Source organism: Pygocentrus nattereri, chromosome 2 (genome assembly GCF_015220715.1).
Source record: "Pygocentrus nattereri isolate fPygNat1 chromosome 2, fPygNat1.pri, whole genome shotgun sequence".
Taxonomy (NCBI): Eukaryota; Metazoa; Chordata; class Actinopteri; order Characiformes; family Serrasalmidae; genus Pygocentrus; species Pygocentrus nattereri.
The window spans coordinates 20825143-20843530 of NC_051212.1; the positions used below are offsets into that span (position 1 = coordinate 20825143).

The following is an 18388-nucleotide window of genomic DNA, read 5'->3' on the forward strand; positions in this document are numbered from 1 at the left end:
TCTCTCTCTCTCTCTCTCTCTCTGTCTCTCTCTCTCTCTCTCTGTCTCTCTGTCTCTCTCTCTCTCTCTCTCTCTCACCTCTCACTCTCTCTCTCTCACTCACTCTCTCTCTCTCACTTTCTCTCTCTCACTTTCTCTCTCACTCTCTCTCTCTTTCTCTCTCCTTCTTTATCCCTGTTATTCTCTTCTCTTCTCTTTATCCTTCTTTGCCCCAAACTCTCTTTTCCTCTCTCAGCCATTGCTTTATTTCTTTCTCCTTTTTTGTCTTCTACACTCTCTCCTTCTTTATCCCTGTTATTCTCTTCTCTCCTCTTCTCTTTATCCTTCTATGCCCCAATCTCTTTTCCTCTTGCATCTATTGCTTTATTTCTTTCTCCTTTTTTGTCTTCTACTCTCTCTCTCTCTCCCCTCTCTCTCTCTCTCTCCCCTTCTTTATCCCAGTTATCCTCTTCCCTTCTTTACTCTTCTCTTTATCCTTCTATGCCCCAATCTCTTTTCCTCTCGCATCTATTCCTTTATTTCTCTATTCCTTTTTTGTCTTCTACTCTCTCTCTCTCTCTCTCTCCCCCCTCTCTCTCTCTCCTTCTTTATCCCAGTTATCCTCTTCCCTTCTTTACTCTTCTCTTTATCCTTCTATGCCCCAATCTCTTTTCCTCTCGCATCTATTCCATTATTTCTCTATTCCTTTTTTGTCTTCTACTCTCTCTCTCTCTCTCTCTCTCTCTCTCTCTCTCTCTCTCTCAGTCCCTTTCTTTCTTCTATCACTCACACAGACAGAACCCCTTTTGTTTGTCAGTTAATCTTTACTAAGTGATGTTTGTTCTCCTGTGTCTGATCCTTCATCCTTCAGTAGTGACCGTTCCTCTGTCAGTGCCTGCAGAGCGCTGCTGGGCCGACGGGCTGCCATGGTGACACAGCAGATCAGGGTGTGAATGTGACTGGAGGAGATGTGAAATCTGTGTCAGTGGAGGACTCTGAGAGCTGCGTGAGAACCAGACTTCAGAAGAGGGGAAAACGAACACTGCTGCAGCTTTTAAGGCTTTTCGATACAACAGATACTGTGAAGAGCTGGGGTAAAACGTCTGCTAAAAGAGGAAATTAAATTAAATAAAAATTAAACAAGCCAGAGGGCTGTTGCTGCTCAGCCCTGGTGTTAGTTTTGAAGAAAATAGATTTCCAGTCAAACCGTTTATTCTGTAGGTTTGCATTTACCCCCTGAGACTATAACACTTCAAATTCTGAACAAAGTCAGTAAAAGTGTTTTGCTGTGAGGTGGTTCATTATAGAGAAATATAGAAGCAAATATAGACATTTTATTTACTATCCGAAATGACCAGTGAACCAAAACATGTCTTCTGAGTTTTTATATGCTCATATTGTAAAAATAGTAGTAAATCTAAAACTAAGTATGTTTTCTGTGGGTACTGCTTCACCTTACACTCTCAGAACAAAGGTTCTGAACTGTCAGAGGGGTGGTAGCCAGAAGGGTGTGTTTTCACTACCTTTAGTTAGTGTATTTCGCTGCTTCAGTTTCCTCCCACAGTCCAAAGACATGCAGTTAGATTAATTGAAGATGCTAAATTGCCTCTGCGTATGAATGTGTGTGTGTAAATGTATATGTCTGTCTGTCTAACCTATGACGGACTGGTGACCTGTCCAGGGTGTTTCCTTCCTGCCTTCCACCCAGTGACCACTGGGATAGGTTCTAGTGACCCAGAAGGATCAGTGGCTTATGTAGTGTATGTGCGGAGGAATACCCCTTTAATATAATATGTCTAAGAGGCTTAATAATCTTTAATTATGGGGTTCAGACTTAAAAAAAAAAAATACTTCCAATAAAGCTTTGAAATTTTACCTTGGCGTGGTGGGTAGCGCTGTCGCCTCACAGCGAGGAGGGCCTGGGTTCGATTCCCCGGCTGGGCGACCAGGGTCCTCTCTGTGTGGAGTTTGCATGTTCTCCCCGTGTCTGCGTGGGTTTCCTCCGGGTTCTCCGGTTTCCTCCCACAGTCCAAAGACATGCAGTCAGGCCAATTGGATGTGCTAAATTGCCCCTGGGTGTGGGTGTGTGAGTGACTGTCTGTCTGCCCTGCGATGGACTGGCGACCTGTCCAGGGTGTATCCTGCCTTCCGCCCGAAGACTGCTGGGATAGGCTCCAGCACCCCCCGCGACCCTGACGGAGAAGCGGCTTAGAAAATGGATGGATGGATGGGTTTGATTGCTTGATTCTATTTTTGGAAATTCATGACATGACCAGCTAGGCCCAGTGTGATCTGACATGAAATGACCCAAATAATAAACTACAAATGTAGCTTCCTTAACACTGAACATTGTAATACTGTAACACAGTATTTTGTTTTTGTTTTCCTCTTCTTTCCCGCTCCATTTTCCGAAAGCTAGAGGTACACAGCAATTACTGGCATAATGTCCTCTAAACTGTAGCTCTGCAACTGTAAATCACCCTAAAGAAGGCCTTTTGAAAAAACGTTGATCCACTTAACAATAAGGGAAATGAGCCTAGCTGAGCTTTACTGCGGAGCTTTATGCACCATGAAGGGCTTTCAGTCTTGTCTCTGGTGTTGTGGATTAGACAAACTACAAAATGTACAGCATCCAGGGGCCTTTACTGTATCATTTGCTTAAAGGGCAAGTAGTAAACTTGTTTCTTAGTTACACTCTTAAAAAAGATTTTTTAGCAAAGAAAATGGTTCTGCATAGAACCATTAACACTCAATGAGCCCTCTGCATGATTAAAGAGTTCTTTTGCGTCATGAAAGGGTTCTTCAGATTGATGGTGAATGTGTTTTATATGGTTCCATATGGAACCTTTTTGAAAATGGTTCTATATATCACTAAGATGGTACTAACATTGTTACAGGCTTGACATTGTGACTGTTTTTGGTGCTATATAGAACTCTTTTCAAAAAGGTTCCACATAGAACCATCTACAGCACATTTCTGAATGTTCATAGTTCTCTATGGAACTATTTTCTTCACTTAAGAACCCTTGAAGAACCCTCAATCTTTAAGAGTGTAGTCTTATTACCGAAGTGTGTGTTCTGACTAGACATATCAAGGACTTTTATTTCAGTTCCACTCAAAACTGCCACTAAGGACTTTTTTTTCAGGAGATATTTAGATTAGATGTAAGGAGGGGATTAGATGTAAGATAATTCGCTTACATAAGGAAGGGCAAGACACAGAAAATTAAGTGAAAAACATGAGTCTCCAAAACTGGAGTTGAAAATGATTCAAAGATAATAGAGAAAGTGGGACTCCTAATGACCGTGCAAGATGTGGTAGACCACCAAAACTATCACTGTCAGATAAACAGCCCTGAAATCTTTCATCTTGGAGAGAGAGGAGAAAATCAAGCCCCACTCTTTCTTCAGATCTGAAAACATCCACAGGTGTTTCTGTCTTTCCTTCCACTGTGAGAAGACAACACTGAGTCTGAAAGGATGTGTAGCTGTCAAGAAGCTGTTACTGCGAAAGGAATTGGAACGAAGAAAATGTGCAAATCCAAAGAAGCTGCTGTTCTCAGAACAATGGACTGACCACCAGTCTCAACATCACTGAATGTGTGCAACGGCTGTGGCATAGAGGCGGGATGCAAATGTGTGTTGCTTTTATTGAAATTATAATCCAAAGTAACAGAGGACTGGAAAAAAGACGTCCACGACAAAAACAAACTATAAGACACAAGAAACCACAAGACAAGGTAACATCCACAATGCAAGACAAAGACTGAACAAACACAGGGGTATAAATACACAGGAAAAATAAACACCTGGGACTAATGAGGGGTGGAGCACAGACAGGTGCAGCAGATAACAATGGGGCAGGACCAGGCAGGAGACATGGAATAGCAACAAAAACACATAGTACTTGAAAACAAAGGCACATGGCTACCACAGAGGAGAAGAAACAGACACTCAGAGGGACATGGGAAGAATCCGTGACAGTACCCGCCTTCAAATGCGCAGCTCCCGAGGCGGGAAACACAAAGGCCCTCCAAAATGGGAGCCTGGTCGGGGGAGGGACCAGGAAAACATGAAAAACAGGGAACTATACAAGGGATGGGAAGCTGGGGTAAAAAGAACGGGGACAGGACACGGAACATGAGGAACAGGAACGGAAACAGACGCAGAACACGGGACAACAGGAGGCAAAGGCACAGAAACAGACACCGGAGAGACAGCACCACTGGAGACACAACAGGACGAGGAATACAACATAAGACAGACCAGGCAAAAGACAATGGAACAGGAACCAAAATAGACACACATACAGAAACGGACACACAAACAGACACCAGGACAGAAACAGAAGGAAAGACAGGAACAGAGACCACAATAGAAATGGGCACGGGCACAGACACAACAATAGGGAACAAAACCACACCAGGAAGATAGTAGGGCAAAAATGCAGAAACAGAAAAAACAGGGGACACAGTAGCAGACACAGGCAGAACAGGAGGCCCACGGGGAGCAACAGACACAGGCGAGGGCAGAACGGGCGGGAACAAAGGGGCTGCGATATCCTCGGAGGCAGGCGGGCCTGCAGCGATGTCCTCGGAGGCAGGCGGGCCTGCAGCGATGCCCTCGGCTGCAGGCTGGGCCGCAGCGACGTCCTCCCCAGGCAGGACCAGGGAGGAGACACAGAACAGCAACAAAAACACATGGTACTAGAAAACAACAGCACATGGCTACCACAGAACAGAAGAAACAGACATTTAGAGGGACATGGGGCAAATCCATGACAATGTGTTTAGGATTAAGTGAATTGTGAGAGGCAGAAAATGAAACAAATCTCTAAGACTGAACTTTGGAGGTGTGGAAAAATATCCTCATAGCTTTCTTTGAAAATTTCTGAACACAAGTCTCCTGAAACAAAATGGAGGCTGTAATAAAGGCAAAGAGTGGAAAGCAATGTTCAGTAATCATGACACACTTTTTAAAACCATATTCACTGGAAGTTCAATAAATGTGGGGCACACACAGCTCTGCACAGACACACTCACGCAGGTTTGTTTCATACACCTATGTGTAATTATAAAATATCCCACATGCATTTGTCCATTCAGATGATTTTAAGTGATTAATCTGGGTCTATTAAAGAGCCTGCAGCTTAAACCTAAACGTCAAGGACATTTTTACCTAACGCACAGGCGCACGCGCGCCCCTCAAACCTCCAGCAATCAGAATGATTGACTCGCCTTGTTGTGCTCGATGGCAGGGCAGTGATTTCAGCCCCATCCTTCGTCAGAATTGCGTCAGAGCCGACGAATTCAGCAGAGAGAGTGAAAGAGAGAGAGAGAGAGTGAGAGAGAGAGAGAGAGAGAGAGAGGAGGGTGGCGCCTTTCCTCACTCATATAGCGCAGAGACTATCACCAAAGGGCGAGTGCTAGAAAACCAGCGAGGAGGACGATCCTGCCAGTTGTTCCTTGAAGAAGAACAACAAGCAGACGTGAATTTTTAATACGATACAAGCGCTTAAATATTTAGGTCCGTGTCTCGAGACTTCAGTCGAGAAAAGACTGAAGGCAAGCGGAGGGATTTTGGCGCTAGAATCAGTGAAGCGTCGTTTCAGCACCGTGGACAGCGATGGCTCCTATGGCTCCTGAACAAGCGCAGTTCGGTGAGTACGACTGGACCACGTGTGTCTACAAAGGGTTAAAGGCAGACTGGCTTTGGGCTAGAGGTGAAAAGCAGCTATAGTCTTTCATGGCGTCTGTTTATCACACTTAAAAGAGATGGTTCTTCACGGGTTCTTTAGGAAAGGTAATGGTTCTATTTTGAACCATGAGATCTCTATTGAATCATTTTACGTGTAAATGGTTCTTTGGAAGGTGAAAAGGTTTTTGATGTGTGTTGACTTGGTTCTCTAGAGAATGTTTCTGAAAAGGGTAAATTACACCAAAAAGGGTTCTTCTATTGTGACAATATCAAGCTTGTAGCAGTAGAAGAAGCATTTTTGCTCATATATTGAATGATTTTCAAAAAGGTTTTCTATAGGACCAAATACAACACATCCCTCAGTCTGAAGAACCATTTCACCATGCAGAGAACCATTTAAGCATGAAATGGTTCTATGTAGAACTCATGGTTCTAAATAGAGAAAGAACCCTTCAAGAACCATATTTTTAAATGATTTCTCAGACTGATTGCTCATTGAAGATGCTTGTCTCACACTCATGGTTTGACGTGGCAGCAGCTCAGTGATGAAATGTTGCTGTTGTTCCCCTTTGGCGCGCACAACAGCTATAAGTAGACCATGACATCATTACTGTAGGCTGGCCAATTCTTTTACAATTCCACACTGGTTCTTTAGGGAGCCAGAGGCAGTTTTTCTAAGGTGTGTGTTCAAATAATCCATTTGAAGCCTTTTCACTGAGTCATTCTCACCCTAATGTGTCAGAGTGCTGGGCGTGTGTGTGGCCATTAGGTCCACCAAATGTCCCCCTAATAATGGAAAACATGAACATTTGGACAGTGTGAGTAACAGTCTTCTTGAGGAAAATGGTTGGTTTTGGTGAAATCCGGAAAATATTTAGCTACATTAATATACATATCAGTGGAAACACCCCACAAAGAGAGTCATACAAACTTGTGTGTACATGTGTGAAAGTGATGGGAGGGGGTGAGAGGGTGTAATTCCACTGAGAGCTGCACCCACCATGCAGTAGGAAATTTCCACTCTGTTCCAGAGCAGGAGTATTACACCATTAGCATGGCCAACTCACCAGTGGGAAATCACAGAGAATCCTCACTCTACTGTAAATACTAATTGCATGGTCAGCCTAGCACACTTTAGTCATACACCAAATACCCTAATTCACAAGCCATGCTGAGGTATGAAGCCCCCAAATCTCGTCCTGCAGTCATAGCCAACTACGTCAGTCACAATACCTGTATATTTATATGTTGCTTCTGATGTAATGGTACAGTTTGTGCTAAATATGCTTGTACATGAAGCAAAAGAAAAAAAAAACAAACATTTAAACTCATCTGCATTTATAAATAAAAGTACCAAAAAAATGATTCATTGAAGAAATGCAATAGAACAACTACCTTTGATTTCCTCAAGAACCTCTTATTTTAATGGTTTCAATCATTTTTTTAAAGAATCATCCATTGAAAGGTTATTTTGGGCAGCAGTTCTAGATTGAAAGTGATGGGAGGGGTTGCTCTCTGCCTCTGTGCTGGGAGTTGGGGTGGAATAAAAAATAAGGACCATCTGGGCATCTCTGAAGGCCTGAGAACTACTGCTTTTGATCAACAAAGTTGATCAAAGTTCTTCTATGGCTTTTCGCCAAAGAACCACTTTTTAGGCACCTTTACTTTTAAGATTATGAATGATATTGATTTATTAAAGGTGGCCTTTACAATGTGAAAAATTTACCAAGTGCGCTTGTAATGGTCTAATGTAACGTTGTTCCCCCAGCGGAGGTTCCCGTGAGTGTGGCTGTTGTCAGCATCTTTGGCCTGGTCTTCAGCGTCTCCGCCTTTGCCTGGATTTGCTGCCAACGCAAGACCAACAAGAGCGGCACTAAAACTCCACCATACAAGTTTGTCCATATGCTGAAGGGTGTGGATATCTACCCTGAGAGCTTAAATGGCAAGAAGAAGTTCGCTGGAGAGAAGTCACTGGACCCTGCACAGGGAAAAGCAAGCCCCAGTCCCACCGGGGGGCGCCCCACGCTCCACCTGGACCTGGAGAAGCGAGACCTCAATGGAAACTTCACCTTCAAGCCACCAGCTGCAGTCCATCCCAAAGTGCGAAGCTCACCAGACCTAGACATCCCATCACCACACCCAGGGTTTGGTTCAGCAGGCAGTCAGGAGGCCACAACTCCAGAGAGCAGCTTGTCTAGTCAGACGCCAACACCAGCAGTGGACAAGCCACAGGACAAAGAAGGTGGCCTAGGTACCCTCTTCTTCTCTCTTGAGTACAACTTTGAAAAGAAGGCCTTCATGGTGCACATCAAAGAGGCGCATGGTCTGTCTGCCACCGATGAACAATCCTTGACCTCAGACCCTTACATTAAGCTGACCCTGCTTCCTGAGAAGAAGCACAAGGTGAAGACAAGGGTTCTGAGGAAGACTCTGGACCCAGCCTTTGACGAGACCTTCAGCTTCTACGGCATCCCCTACGCCCGCGTATCCCAGCTGGCTTTGCACTTCATGGTTCTCAGCTTCGACCGGTTCTCTCGTGACGAGGTCATCGGGGAAACACTCGTCCCATTGGCTGAAGTTGATCTTTCTGAGGGGCGTGTCCTCATGAGCCGTGACATCATCAAGAAGAATGTTAGGGTAAGGGGTGTGGCTTTATTTTGTGTGTTTTTATTGACATTCATCAGAAAGCCTTTACTGAAGCCAAACGGTTTTGAAGGTGTAAAATTTCAAAGAACCTTTACATAATGAAAAGGTTCTATACCACTTTAAAGGATTTTCCTAGAACTTTTCATTATATACACTTCAAAAAGGCTCTGCATATTCGCCCATCACATTTACAGCAAAGGTTCTCTAAGGAACCTTCCACTGAAAAGCTTTTAGGGAACCAAGAGTGGTTTTCTATGGCATGGCAAAAAGACCCTTTTTTGTCACCTTTAAGAATACACTCTTAAAAATAAAGGTCCCTAAATGGTTCTTGGCTTAGATGTATGTTCTAGGAAAACCTTCAGTTGGTGTTGAACAGTTGGATAATGTGGGGATTTTTTCATTTTAAAAAGGTCCTTCACACCCACACATCTCTTGTACCAAAATGGTTCTGTAAGGAGCAATCCATTGAAAGGTTCTTTAGGGAAACAAAATTGGTTCTTCAACAATTTATTATTCAGAGCGTCAGTGTTCTATCGTTGTTGTTCAGATCACAAAGAATCATTAGCTGCAATAATAAGCAATTTCATTGAGTCAATTTCTATTCTACATCAATAAACAATATATTTGGTCATTTTTTTTGTCTGAGTGGATGAGTGTGATTTGATAGTGTGTATAAAGGGCTTAATGTAGAGCGAGAAAGAGAATAAGAGGTGTATAAGATATCTGGTTTCCTCCTTCAGTAATGCAGCATTAGAATGGATCAATAGTGAGTTGGCGGACTGTGGGCAGCACAGTAGACACACCTAAGAGCACAAGGATGATTACTGCTTTGTGCGAGTGGGCCGAGGGGTTTGGGACTGAGGGGGGTGGCGGGGTCAATAAAATGGCTTATATGTCAGCCATTTAGAGGCAAAGATGGACCACTGGACCTCAAGCAGTAAATATTTAATTAGCCATCTAATGGAGCAAACCTAGCCTTCACTGACTGTGTCTTGCACATTAAGGAGTTGCCTGCTAAGGTAATGCAAACAGTAAAATTGATAGAAAGCTAGTTCTTTTTACAGACAAAGCAAAAACATTTTTCTTTTTTTAACTGGAAAATGATTTATGTACTGACCGGTTTGTCCTAGCACCAGGTTGGCTATTGATTTGGTTGTGCTGATCTTCATGGCCAGTTGGAAACTCTGAGTCACTTGACAAGGAAAGGCCCTGTAGTTGTCTAAAAGCAGTAAAACCTCAGTTACACTAAAGCTCTGTCAAAATACTGAGCAGTGACGTGCCCTGATTTTGACAACATGATTCCACCATTGTGCACAGAACAATGGACTCCATTTGGAGTGGAAAGAGAAGCCATTATCCCCGGCTGGTGACTGCAGCTGAAAACAGTCAAACACTGGTAATTACGTCTCATTGGTTGGGAGACATTCTGAGTCATTGCCAGGGCAGCAGCAAAACCTTGCTTCGGGGTGCCATGGCAACGTGTTGCTGAGTTCACACGTTACTCGGAGTGATATATAATAGATGCAGCGAGGGAAATTATACACAACAGGTTTCTTATTACACATAAGGAAAAGTAAATGAAATACTGAATGAGTCACATGGTTTTTGGAACAGATACAATAGTACAATTGGTGCAAAAAATGCATTCATGTACCAAGAGATGTGTTGATGGAAGCTTTAACATCTGCATTATGTTCAAAATGGTTCCTACGGTCACTATTCACTACATTATGTATACTATAGTGAACTGACTGTGGAAGGATTGCTGAGAATTCTAACAACACTACAAAACAACTGCTGCGCCACTGAGATTCTCTAATAGGGAGTGAACCCAAACATAGTGAATATACTGGATACGGGTTATGAATTCGGTATAAATATATGACATTTCTTTTCTTCTCTCCTTTTCTTTCTGTAGAGGAGTGCAGGGAGGGGAGAGCTGCTTTTGTCCCTGTGTTATCAATCCACCACCAGCACCCTGACCGTGGTGGTGCTGAAGGCTCGCCATCTGCCCAAGACTGACCCCAATGGCCCATCAGGTGAGTGTGGGGTCCATGGCCACAAAGCAAGCTGTGGTTAATCAGCAACGATGTAAAAACCCCCAAAAATAAAGAAGCACTGCAGAGGTCAAAGAAATTAAGCAAAAAGGCAGATGCTCCTGGCTTATGGGTGCAGCAAAGTAACAATTCCATGCTAGGAGTGGCAAAAAACAAAAAAAAAACATTTGCATCCATAAAGCATGTGTAAAATAAATCCCAGAGCAAAGACATAAAACTGCCGTTTTTGTGTCCTGATGAAGGCCTAAGAAGGCCACAATGCGTCAGCACATTTTTATAAATATTGCAATGTTTCAATAAAGGCTTTTTATATTTTTCTTAAGACAGTGTGCCTGGAAATATATTTTGCACATGCCTTGTAAATGATTTTTTGGGGGTTTTTGCTGCTCCCATTGTGGAATTGCTACTTTGAGCAAGGAAGTAAATTCCTGATCTTACAATGATTTAGTACTATTAAGATTATTTAAGAATTAATTAAATGTACCAAAATATGTCTGGAAGAACTATTTACATAGTGTAAAGAACACTAATTTAAGTGTGGGACCTAATGTAAGAAGATCACAAGTGATCCCTGGTAAACCTTCAGCCATCTGTGACTGAGAGTCCAAATTGGCCCCACCCTCTGAGTGAATATGATGCTATCAAATGTGGGCATCTATTAGCTGATATAATTGGCAATTAATGTTCCCCTTTTAGCATCTTGAGCTGTCTAATGACATTGTGTTAGCAGCAGTTTCGAAAATATGTGGTAGCACTTCACACATCTCAGAGGAAGCATGTGCCAGTCCTCACCTTCCCAGCTTGGTAGCATCATGTGACTGGGGGAAAGTTAGCTAGCTAATGGAACTGGACATGACTAAATTGAGTAGGAAATTGAGTAAAAAAAATCTTAATGATTTATGTCTATGCCACTTTATATGATTCCACTTCTTCTTAATAGTACAACAAAGACTGCACTAAACTATTTACTGCTGTACTACATTGTTGATGTGATCTGAAACAAAATTCAAAGGTAAGAAACATGGTAGCAGTCAGACAGAGGGAGAAGAATCATAATTAGTGTTTATCTTTGGAATCAGAAAGGGACAAAATCCATAGCCATCATTTCTGAGTGATACAGAGAGTTTCATAATTAAAGACTAATTTTACAGATAAGCTGTAATTAGTGGACATGAGATCAGCAGCATACAGTACAAGGACAAATGAGGTGAAGGTAGAAGCAGTGCATCTTCAGACTGTATTATAGTGCTCTTAGTAAGTGTCTGTGCTCCTGAAGGTAGGAGTTTAGAATAACCCTGACATGAGCCAGAATAACTCATACAGATATTGTCACAGAGCAATCTCTCTCAACTGCACCAAACATTTCCTATCCATCGACCCAGCTATTGATCCCTGCCTGCCAGAGCCCAGAACATGGCTGCTTTAAGGAAGAGCTTAATCTCTCCCTCAGTCTCTCTCTTTCTCTTGCACTTTTTCTCAATCTTAACTCAGTTCAATTCAGGTGGTTTTATAAATTGGATGAATAATGTGATGTTTGTATGCAAAAGCATGGGTTAAGTTTGATAATTTTAGAGAATAATTGTTGTAGCATAGTAACCCTGCTGCCCTCCTTGAGGCAGACTGTGTCCAGACAAGCACACAATTAGTAAGCTTATCAATAAGTGTCCTTAGGCAAGACTCTTAACCTTTTTTTGTCTGCTAACATGATTAAAGGATTGTCAATCACTTTTGCCACATGCCATGAATAGAAGTGAAAAAAGAGAAAAAAAAGAATTAGCAGACGTGTAAGAAAAGAAAGAGTAAATATACTCATAAATAGGATGGTCTACAACCCATGTATCAAGCACAAGGCCCACAGACCAAGTCAGGCCAATGACACAGTCTTATACGGCCCACTAAATTATTTTACGTTTCTATTCTAAGTAAAGATACCTGGTGTCAAGTTATTTTTGAATAAGTATTCATTGCCTATTTTGGTGTTAGTGTTGGAATATTGTGAATAAACAATGGCCCATTTGGGTCATGGCAAAGTGTTATGTAAAAATGTAAATAAAAACTTAGCTGCCCCACTGATTTGCTACGATTTTTTAATATGGCCCTTTTAGTGTTTGAGTCTGACACCCCTGATCTAGAACCCTGGTATCCAAAATGGTTGTTTTACTGGCCCAAGTGAAGACCAAAAAAATAAACAGCTAGCTAACAACTTGTTAGCTTTATATTTTTCACACTTTGCCAGTATACACACAGTATTCTTAATATACACTGTCTTGCCCTAAATCTCCTCTTGTCTGTGTATCACTCATAATCTCAGGGAGATTATATTATCTTTATTTTCATGAGCCTCAGTCAGACCCATTTTGCAAGAGAACTGTAAGTGCGGCTTTAGGTGGCTTTCTGGTGGGTCAAATCAACTGTCATTGCGGCCCCTTTTTGAGAAGCTCTGATCCAGAATAAGCTAATTGGGCTTGGGGGTATGCTTATGTAATTTATAATGACTAGCATGGTCTTCCTCTGTCTCTGCAGACCCATATGTGAAGGTGAACCTGTACCAGGGGAAGAAGCGAGTGTGCAAGAAGAAGACTCATGTGAAGAAGTGTGCACCAAACCCAGTCTTTAATGAGCTTTTCGTCTTTGACGTGCCCTCTGAGGAGGGCCTGCGGGACACCAGCGTGGAGCTGCTGCTGCTGGACTCCGACCGGACATCGAGGACACCACTCATTGGCCGCCTGCTGCTCGGCACCTCCTCCCCAGGCACTCCTGGAGAACACTGGCGCGAGATCTGTGACCACCCACGGCGGCAGATCGCCAAGTGGCATGCGCTGTCTGAAGACTAGCTCAAGACTAGCTAGCTGCCAAGACAACCAACAAAAACACCCAGGAACTGTCAAAATATGAGGGAATGGGAGCAGGCGGGGGTTGAGGGAATTTAGGTTGGACATTTACGGTATGTTTGGGAAGTCCCCATCAACTCGTAAACCCATGAATTTCCAAGTTTGCCATAAGGAAGCTGCACTCTAACAGCTGACAAAGTTGTAGATTCAAGAAGTAAACTCGGGCAAACACTGTGTTACCCGAGTTTACTGGTGCTTTTGGAGGGTCCTCGAAAACGCATAACGCTGAGAAATCATCACCTCACCAAATCATTTACATTCAGATGTTCTTCATTCATCCTCTTGTGACTGACAAACCAACAGTTGAGCGCAGTTACTGCAACTATTACATTTAACATATATTATGTATATCCACTGAGACTGATCAATGACATCACTCACTGCAAAAAGATAGCTGGATCTATGATGTTCATGTAGTCATCAGAGAATCTGTGCATTTGCACTGTCTTTGTCAAGTCCTGAAGTCCTGAAATTATGGTCCTGAAATTATGGTCACCAAAATGTAACAGTTTAAGTGGTCATCAGAAACTCATAAATTTATTACATGAGCAGTTATTACAAACAACACAAGTTAAGGATATCACTTATATGTATGACTTTAGCCATTTGAGTGCACCACGCTTGTAGTAATCTCAAAAATTCATGGATTTGTGAATTTCCGAGGACCATCTGAAAGCGTCCTAATGCAAGTGATGTCATCTGTCGGTCATTTAGTCAGGACAGGGGTTTCTTTAGAGGGTGGAAAAGCCAATCAATGATTCCAAAGACAATCTGTGGACACCCCGTAATGCTTCTTGTCATATTTCACACAACATCTGATTGGTCATCACCCTGTGCAGTGCCGATTGTCATAAACGTCTCTATCGCTGTCCGCGCTACTTAGTATCAATATTGCTCAGTTGTATGGAGAAAAAAAATGTGATAAAAAACATGAAACAGTTACTATGATGCTGTAAATATACGTGGATAATTCTTTTATTTTTTAAAGAAGCTATCTGTTACTCTATCAGCTGTCTGGATTGGTTTATTCTCTTCCTTTTGTACATGATTTATTGATTTTTGTTTAATTTGCCTATGTTTTGTAAGTTAAAGTGGTTGGTCATATGTCATATTTCAGCCATGTGGAAACGGCCTAAATTAGGCAAAAACAAAACCCAAACTGATGTTTATGAACAAAGGACTGCATGAACTGAAAACTGGATGAGATGTGTTTATCTGTCTGTCTGTCTGTGGGGTGGGTGGGTGGTGGTATGGATGTGTGTGGGTGTGTATTCAGTTCTGACTGCAGAGAGAAAGAGAGAAAAAGAGAGTTTACCTCTTTACCGTGAGCACAATGGCAGAATGTAATGTTCATGTACCTTAATATAAAACGTCAAGTTCAGAGAAAAGAACTTTGGCCTCTTTATTCTTTCAAAAATGTAATGAAAACTTTAATGAAACAGTTTAACTGCTGTTGCTGTGAAATATGGAGTTATTGTTGTCATGAATGTGACGTCTGAGACATCAGCTAATTTACTGCATCAATTCAATAAGAGTGCGCCAGCAGGCTGCATGGAGGTCAATTAGGGAGAGAGAGAGAGAGAGAGAGAGAGAGAGAGAGAGAGAGACAGAGAGAGAGCTGCTAAGGGATGATGTAATGTTTTAATCTAATAATTCATAAAGTAGCACTTTGTGGAGAGCTGCCAACTTTTTGTCCCCTGTCCTCCTCTCTCTCTCTCTTTCTATTTTCTCTGTCACTCTCCTCCTTCCACCACACTCTCTTCTCCTCAACTCATCTTGTCCTTCTAACTATATGTATCCTCTTTCCTTCCCTTTCTTGCTTCCCCCTGTCACTCTCTTCTCCTTTCTTCTCTCTGTCTTCCTTCCCTCACTCTCTTCTCTCCTTCCTTTTTCATGTCTCCTCTATCTCGTTCCCCCCTTCCCTTTTTCTCCCTCTCCCTCCCTTTGTCTTTCTTTCTTCCTTTCTTCGCTCTCTTCCTTCCACCCCTCCATCTCTCTGTTAAACATCTCTTTCCCTTACTCCCTCTTCTCCTCATCCCCTGTTGTCCTTCTATCTATATATGTCCTCTTCCCTTTCTCCCTTCCTCCTTACTTTCTCTTCTCCTTCCTTCACCCTCTCTTCTTTCCTTGGTTTTCCATATTTCCCCTCTCTCATTTTTCTCTATTTTCTCCCCCCTTTCTCTTCTTTTTTCTTTATCTTTCCTCCTTATCTCTCTCTCTCTCTCTCTCTCTCTCTCTCTCTCTCTCTCTCTCTCTCTCTCTCTCTCTCTCTCTCTCTCTGAATAGTAAGGTGTTTAGTACATTATGTTCATCAGAGGTTTGCGATTAAGTTTAAATCGTTTAAAAGTTTAATTGAGTTAAGGTTCTATTGCCAGCGTGTGATGTCGTTCCTTTGGGCACAGAACTGTGATGTCTGTACAGCAAGAAAAACTATGAAAAGGGTTAGTACACACACACACACACACACACACACACAAATTCCAATTTTATCTCCAGTCTGTTTTATTTAAAGTTCAATACAGTCATATGAAATATTCAGGAGTAGTATTCACCAGAGAGGAGCACAGCAGTACTACTGCACACACACGCTTTACAAAGCTCAGAGTGTGTATGTGAGGGAGGGAAAAGAGAGTGACAACAGTGAGAGAGGGACGAGCGCTGAGAGAGTGTTTCAGAAATAGCATGAAAGTCTTACGTCAGGCTCAGAACAGCATCACTCTGGGCCTCCCAGTTCACTCTAAGAACACCATGACCATGGAAAAAAGACACATACACACAGACTTGTTTTTGTACAGTGTCAGGACAGGAGGTCATGCATACACTATATGGCCAAAAGTATGTGGACACTCCTCTTACTCTTTGAGTTCAAGTGTTTCAACCATGCCCATTGCTTACATGTGTATAAAATTCAAACACACAGTCTTGAAATCTCCATAGACAAACACTGGCAGTAGAATGGGTCAAACAGAAGAGCGCAGTGCTTTTACACGACACTGTCATAGGACGTCACCTTTGACGCAAGGCAGTTCAATGTCTGTTCTGCTAGATTTAGACCTACCCTGCTATTATTTTGAAATTAAAGCATCTAGATTCTAGAAGTAACAACAGCTCAGACATAAAATGGTAAACCACACATTTTCACTCACAGAGTAGGCTTTAGATTCACATTAAAATACCTATCCTAATCAGCTTGGTGGAAGAGTGATATGCTTCCAACTTTGTAGCAACAGTTTGGGGAAGGCCTTTTCCTGTTCCAGTATGACAGTTACCCCGTGAGGTCCGTAAAGACTTGGTTTGATGAGTTTGGTGTGGAGGAACTCCAATGGCCTGCACAGTCCTGTCCTCAACTCACTGAACACCTTTGGGATGAACTGAAACACCAATTGCAAACCAGACCAAACCAAACTGCAATTATTGGGGTCTGTGGGGCCCATTTTCAATGTCTACCAAAACTAAAAAATATGCAATTTATTATTATTTCAACCTCAGATTCATTGTCCTTTGCTCCTTTTCTATGAATAACATAAAAATGTGCACTGTTTCAGTGATTTTACACTGTATGCCCCCTAGACATTTATATTACACATGTGGTTTATTCGGGGGAATTAAAGTGTGGAGTTGCTGTGTCCCTTCACTCTGTTCTCCTCCTAAAAAATCTTAGGGAAAGCCTTCCTGGAAAAGTGGAGGCGTTGTAGCCACAGGGGCCCACGGTTTTGGAATTAGATGTCCAACAAGCTCACACAGGTGTGATGGTCAGGCATCCACTTTTGACCATATACTCCATGTCCCTCAAAAACATGTCAGAGATACAAAGTTTTGTTCCAACAGGGATGACACCCTTAAGCTGTTACTAATAATTATTTTAACTTTTGTGTTGTTGCCATTTATGGTTAGTGAGACTGCGCTAATTGCACTGACATGGAGATTATTTTCATCACCAATCAGCCTTGATCAAGATAATTTTTCAAAGTTACACAAACCACAAAAGTCTAGCGTGACAGCAGCTTAACACAACTTTTGTTAAAAAGTAAAAAAAACTACTTTACAAAGTAATCACTGCTTGCCCTGAAACTGTATGAAAGCACACACACACACACACACACACACACACACACACACACACACACACACACACACACACACACACACCCACACCCACACACAAATACACTGTAGCTACAATCACATACAATCTCCCCAGAGTCAAAAATCATCTTATCTCTCAGATTTCTACCATGCCGTCAGTGTCTCTGCAGGGCGTTTTAAGGAAGTCTTAGAGGAGCAGTCAGTGTAAGTGTGTTTCTCTGTGCTGGAGTGTGTTGTTTGCATACCTGTGTGTGTGTGTGTGTGTGTGTGTGTGTGTGTGTGTGTGTGTGTGTGTGTGTGTGTGTGTGTGTGTGTGTGTGTGTGAGCTGATTTGGCCTTACTGCTGCCTCATACATATCAGTGCACTGTCACATGATTTTCCCATATGAACCTCTACAGGCAATACCTGTGAGACACAATACTGCCTGTTTGTGAGTGTGTGTGGGGGTTTGTTTATGTACATTTTCAAGACATACATGTACAGAAACAACTCAGAGAAATACAGAAAAATACCAGAGAAATTGTTATTGGGGTCAAGGAAAGTATTCAATTTTAGAACAGGATTTAATCTGTATCACTTGGAAGAAGTTATCTAAATATGACACATATGGGAAATACACTATGGCTATATCTGCGATGGACTGGCGACCTGTCCAGGGTGTATCCTGCCTTCCGCCCGAAGACTGCTGGGATAGGCTCCAGCATCCCCCCGCGACCCTGACGGAGAAGCGGCTTAGAAAATGGATGGATGGATGGACTATGGCTATATTTATATTAAAAGCCTCATTGCACACTTTTAATTCTTGCTTAGCTCTAACCTTTCTGACTTGATGGCTCCCGTTTGTGTTTGTGCTCATGATCTGTCATTGGTATGAACTCGCCAATGACATGAAACAACCTGCATGCGTACATCTACATGAATAATGTCACATTAATGAACCTGTGTACTACCAGCGAGGCCTTAATCTGGAAGATTAAGAGAGAGAGAGAGAGAGAGAGAGAGAGAGAGAGACCATGGCAGAGTAAAGGAAA

The 18388-nt window shown here is 42.3% G+C and overlaps 1 protein-coding gene across 1 annotated transcript; it reads left to right on the top strand.

Annotated features, from left to right (window-relative positions):
- The first annotated feature begins 5359 nt into the window (after positions 1-5359).
- On the top strand, positions 5360-14661 carry syt4 (synaptotagmin IV). The gene is made up of 4 exons (XM_017710263.2): positions 5360-5638; positions 7445-8313; positions 10241-10361; positions 12903-14661. Exons 1-4 carry the CDS (start codon positions 5605-5607, stop codon positions 13211-13213), a joined length of 1335 nt encoding a protein of 444 aa, XP_017565752.1. The 5' UTR covers positions 5360-5604; the 3' UTR covers positions 13214-14661.
- Positions 14662-18388: the final 3727 nt, after the last annotated feature.

Coding starts and splice junctions, on each gene's coding strand:
- syt4 (XM_017710263.2), top strand. CDS start 5,605: ATGGCTCCTATGGCTCCTGAACAAGCGCAGTTCG. Junction 5,639..7,444: donor TCCTGAACAAGCGCAGTTCG/GTGAGTACGACT, acceptor TTGTTCCCCCAG/CGGAGGTTCCCGTGAGTGTG. Junction 10,362..12,902: donor TGACCCCAATGGCCCATCAG/GTGAGTGTGGGG, acceptor CTGTCTCTGCAG/ACCCATATGTGAAGGTGAAC.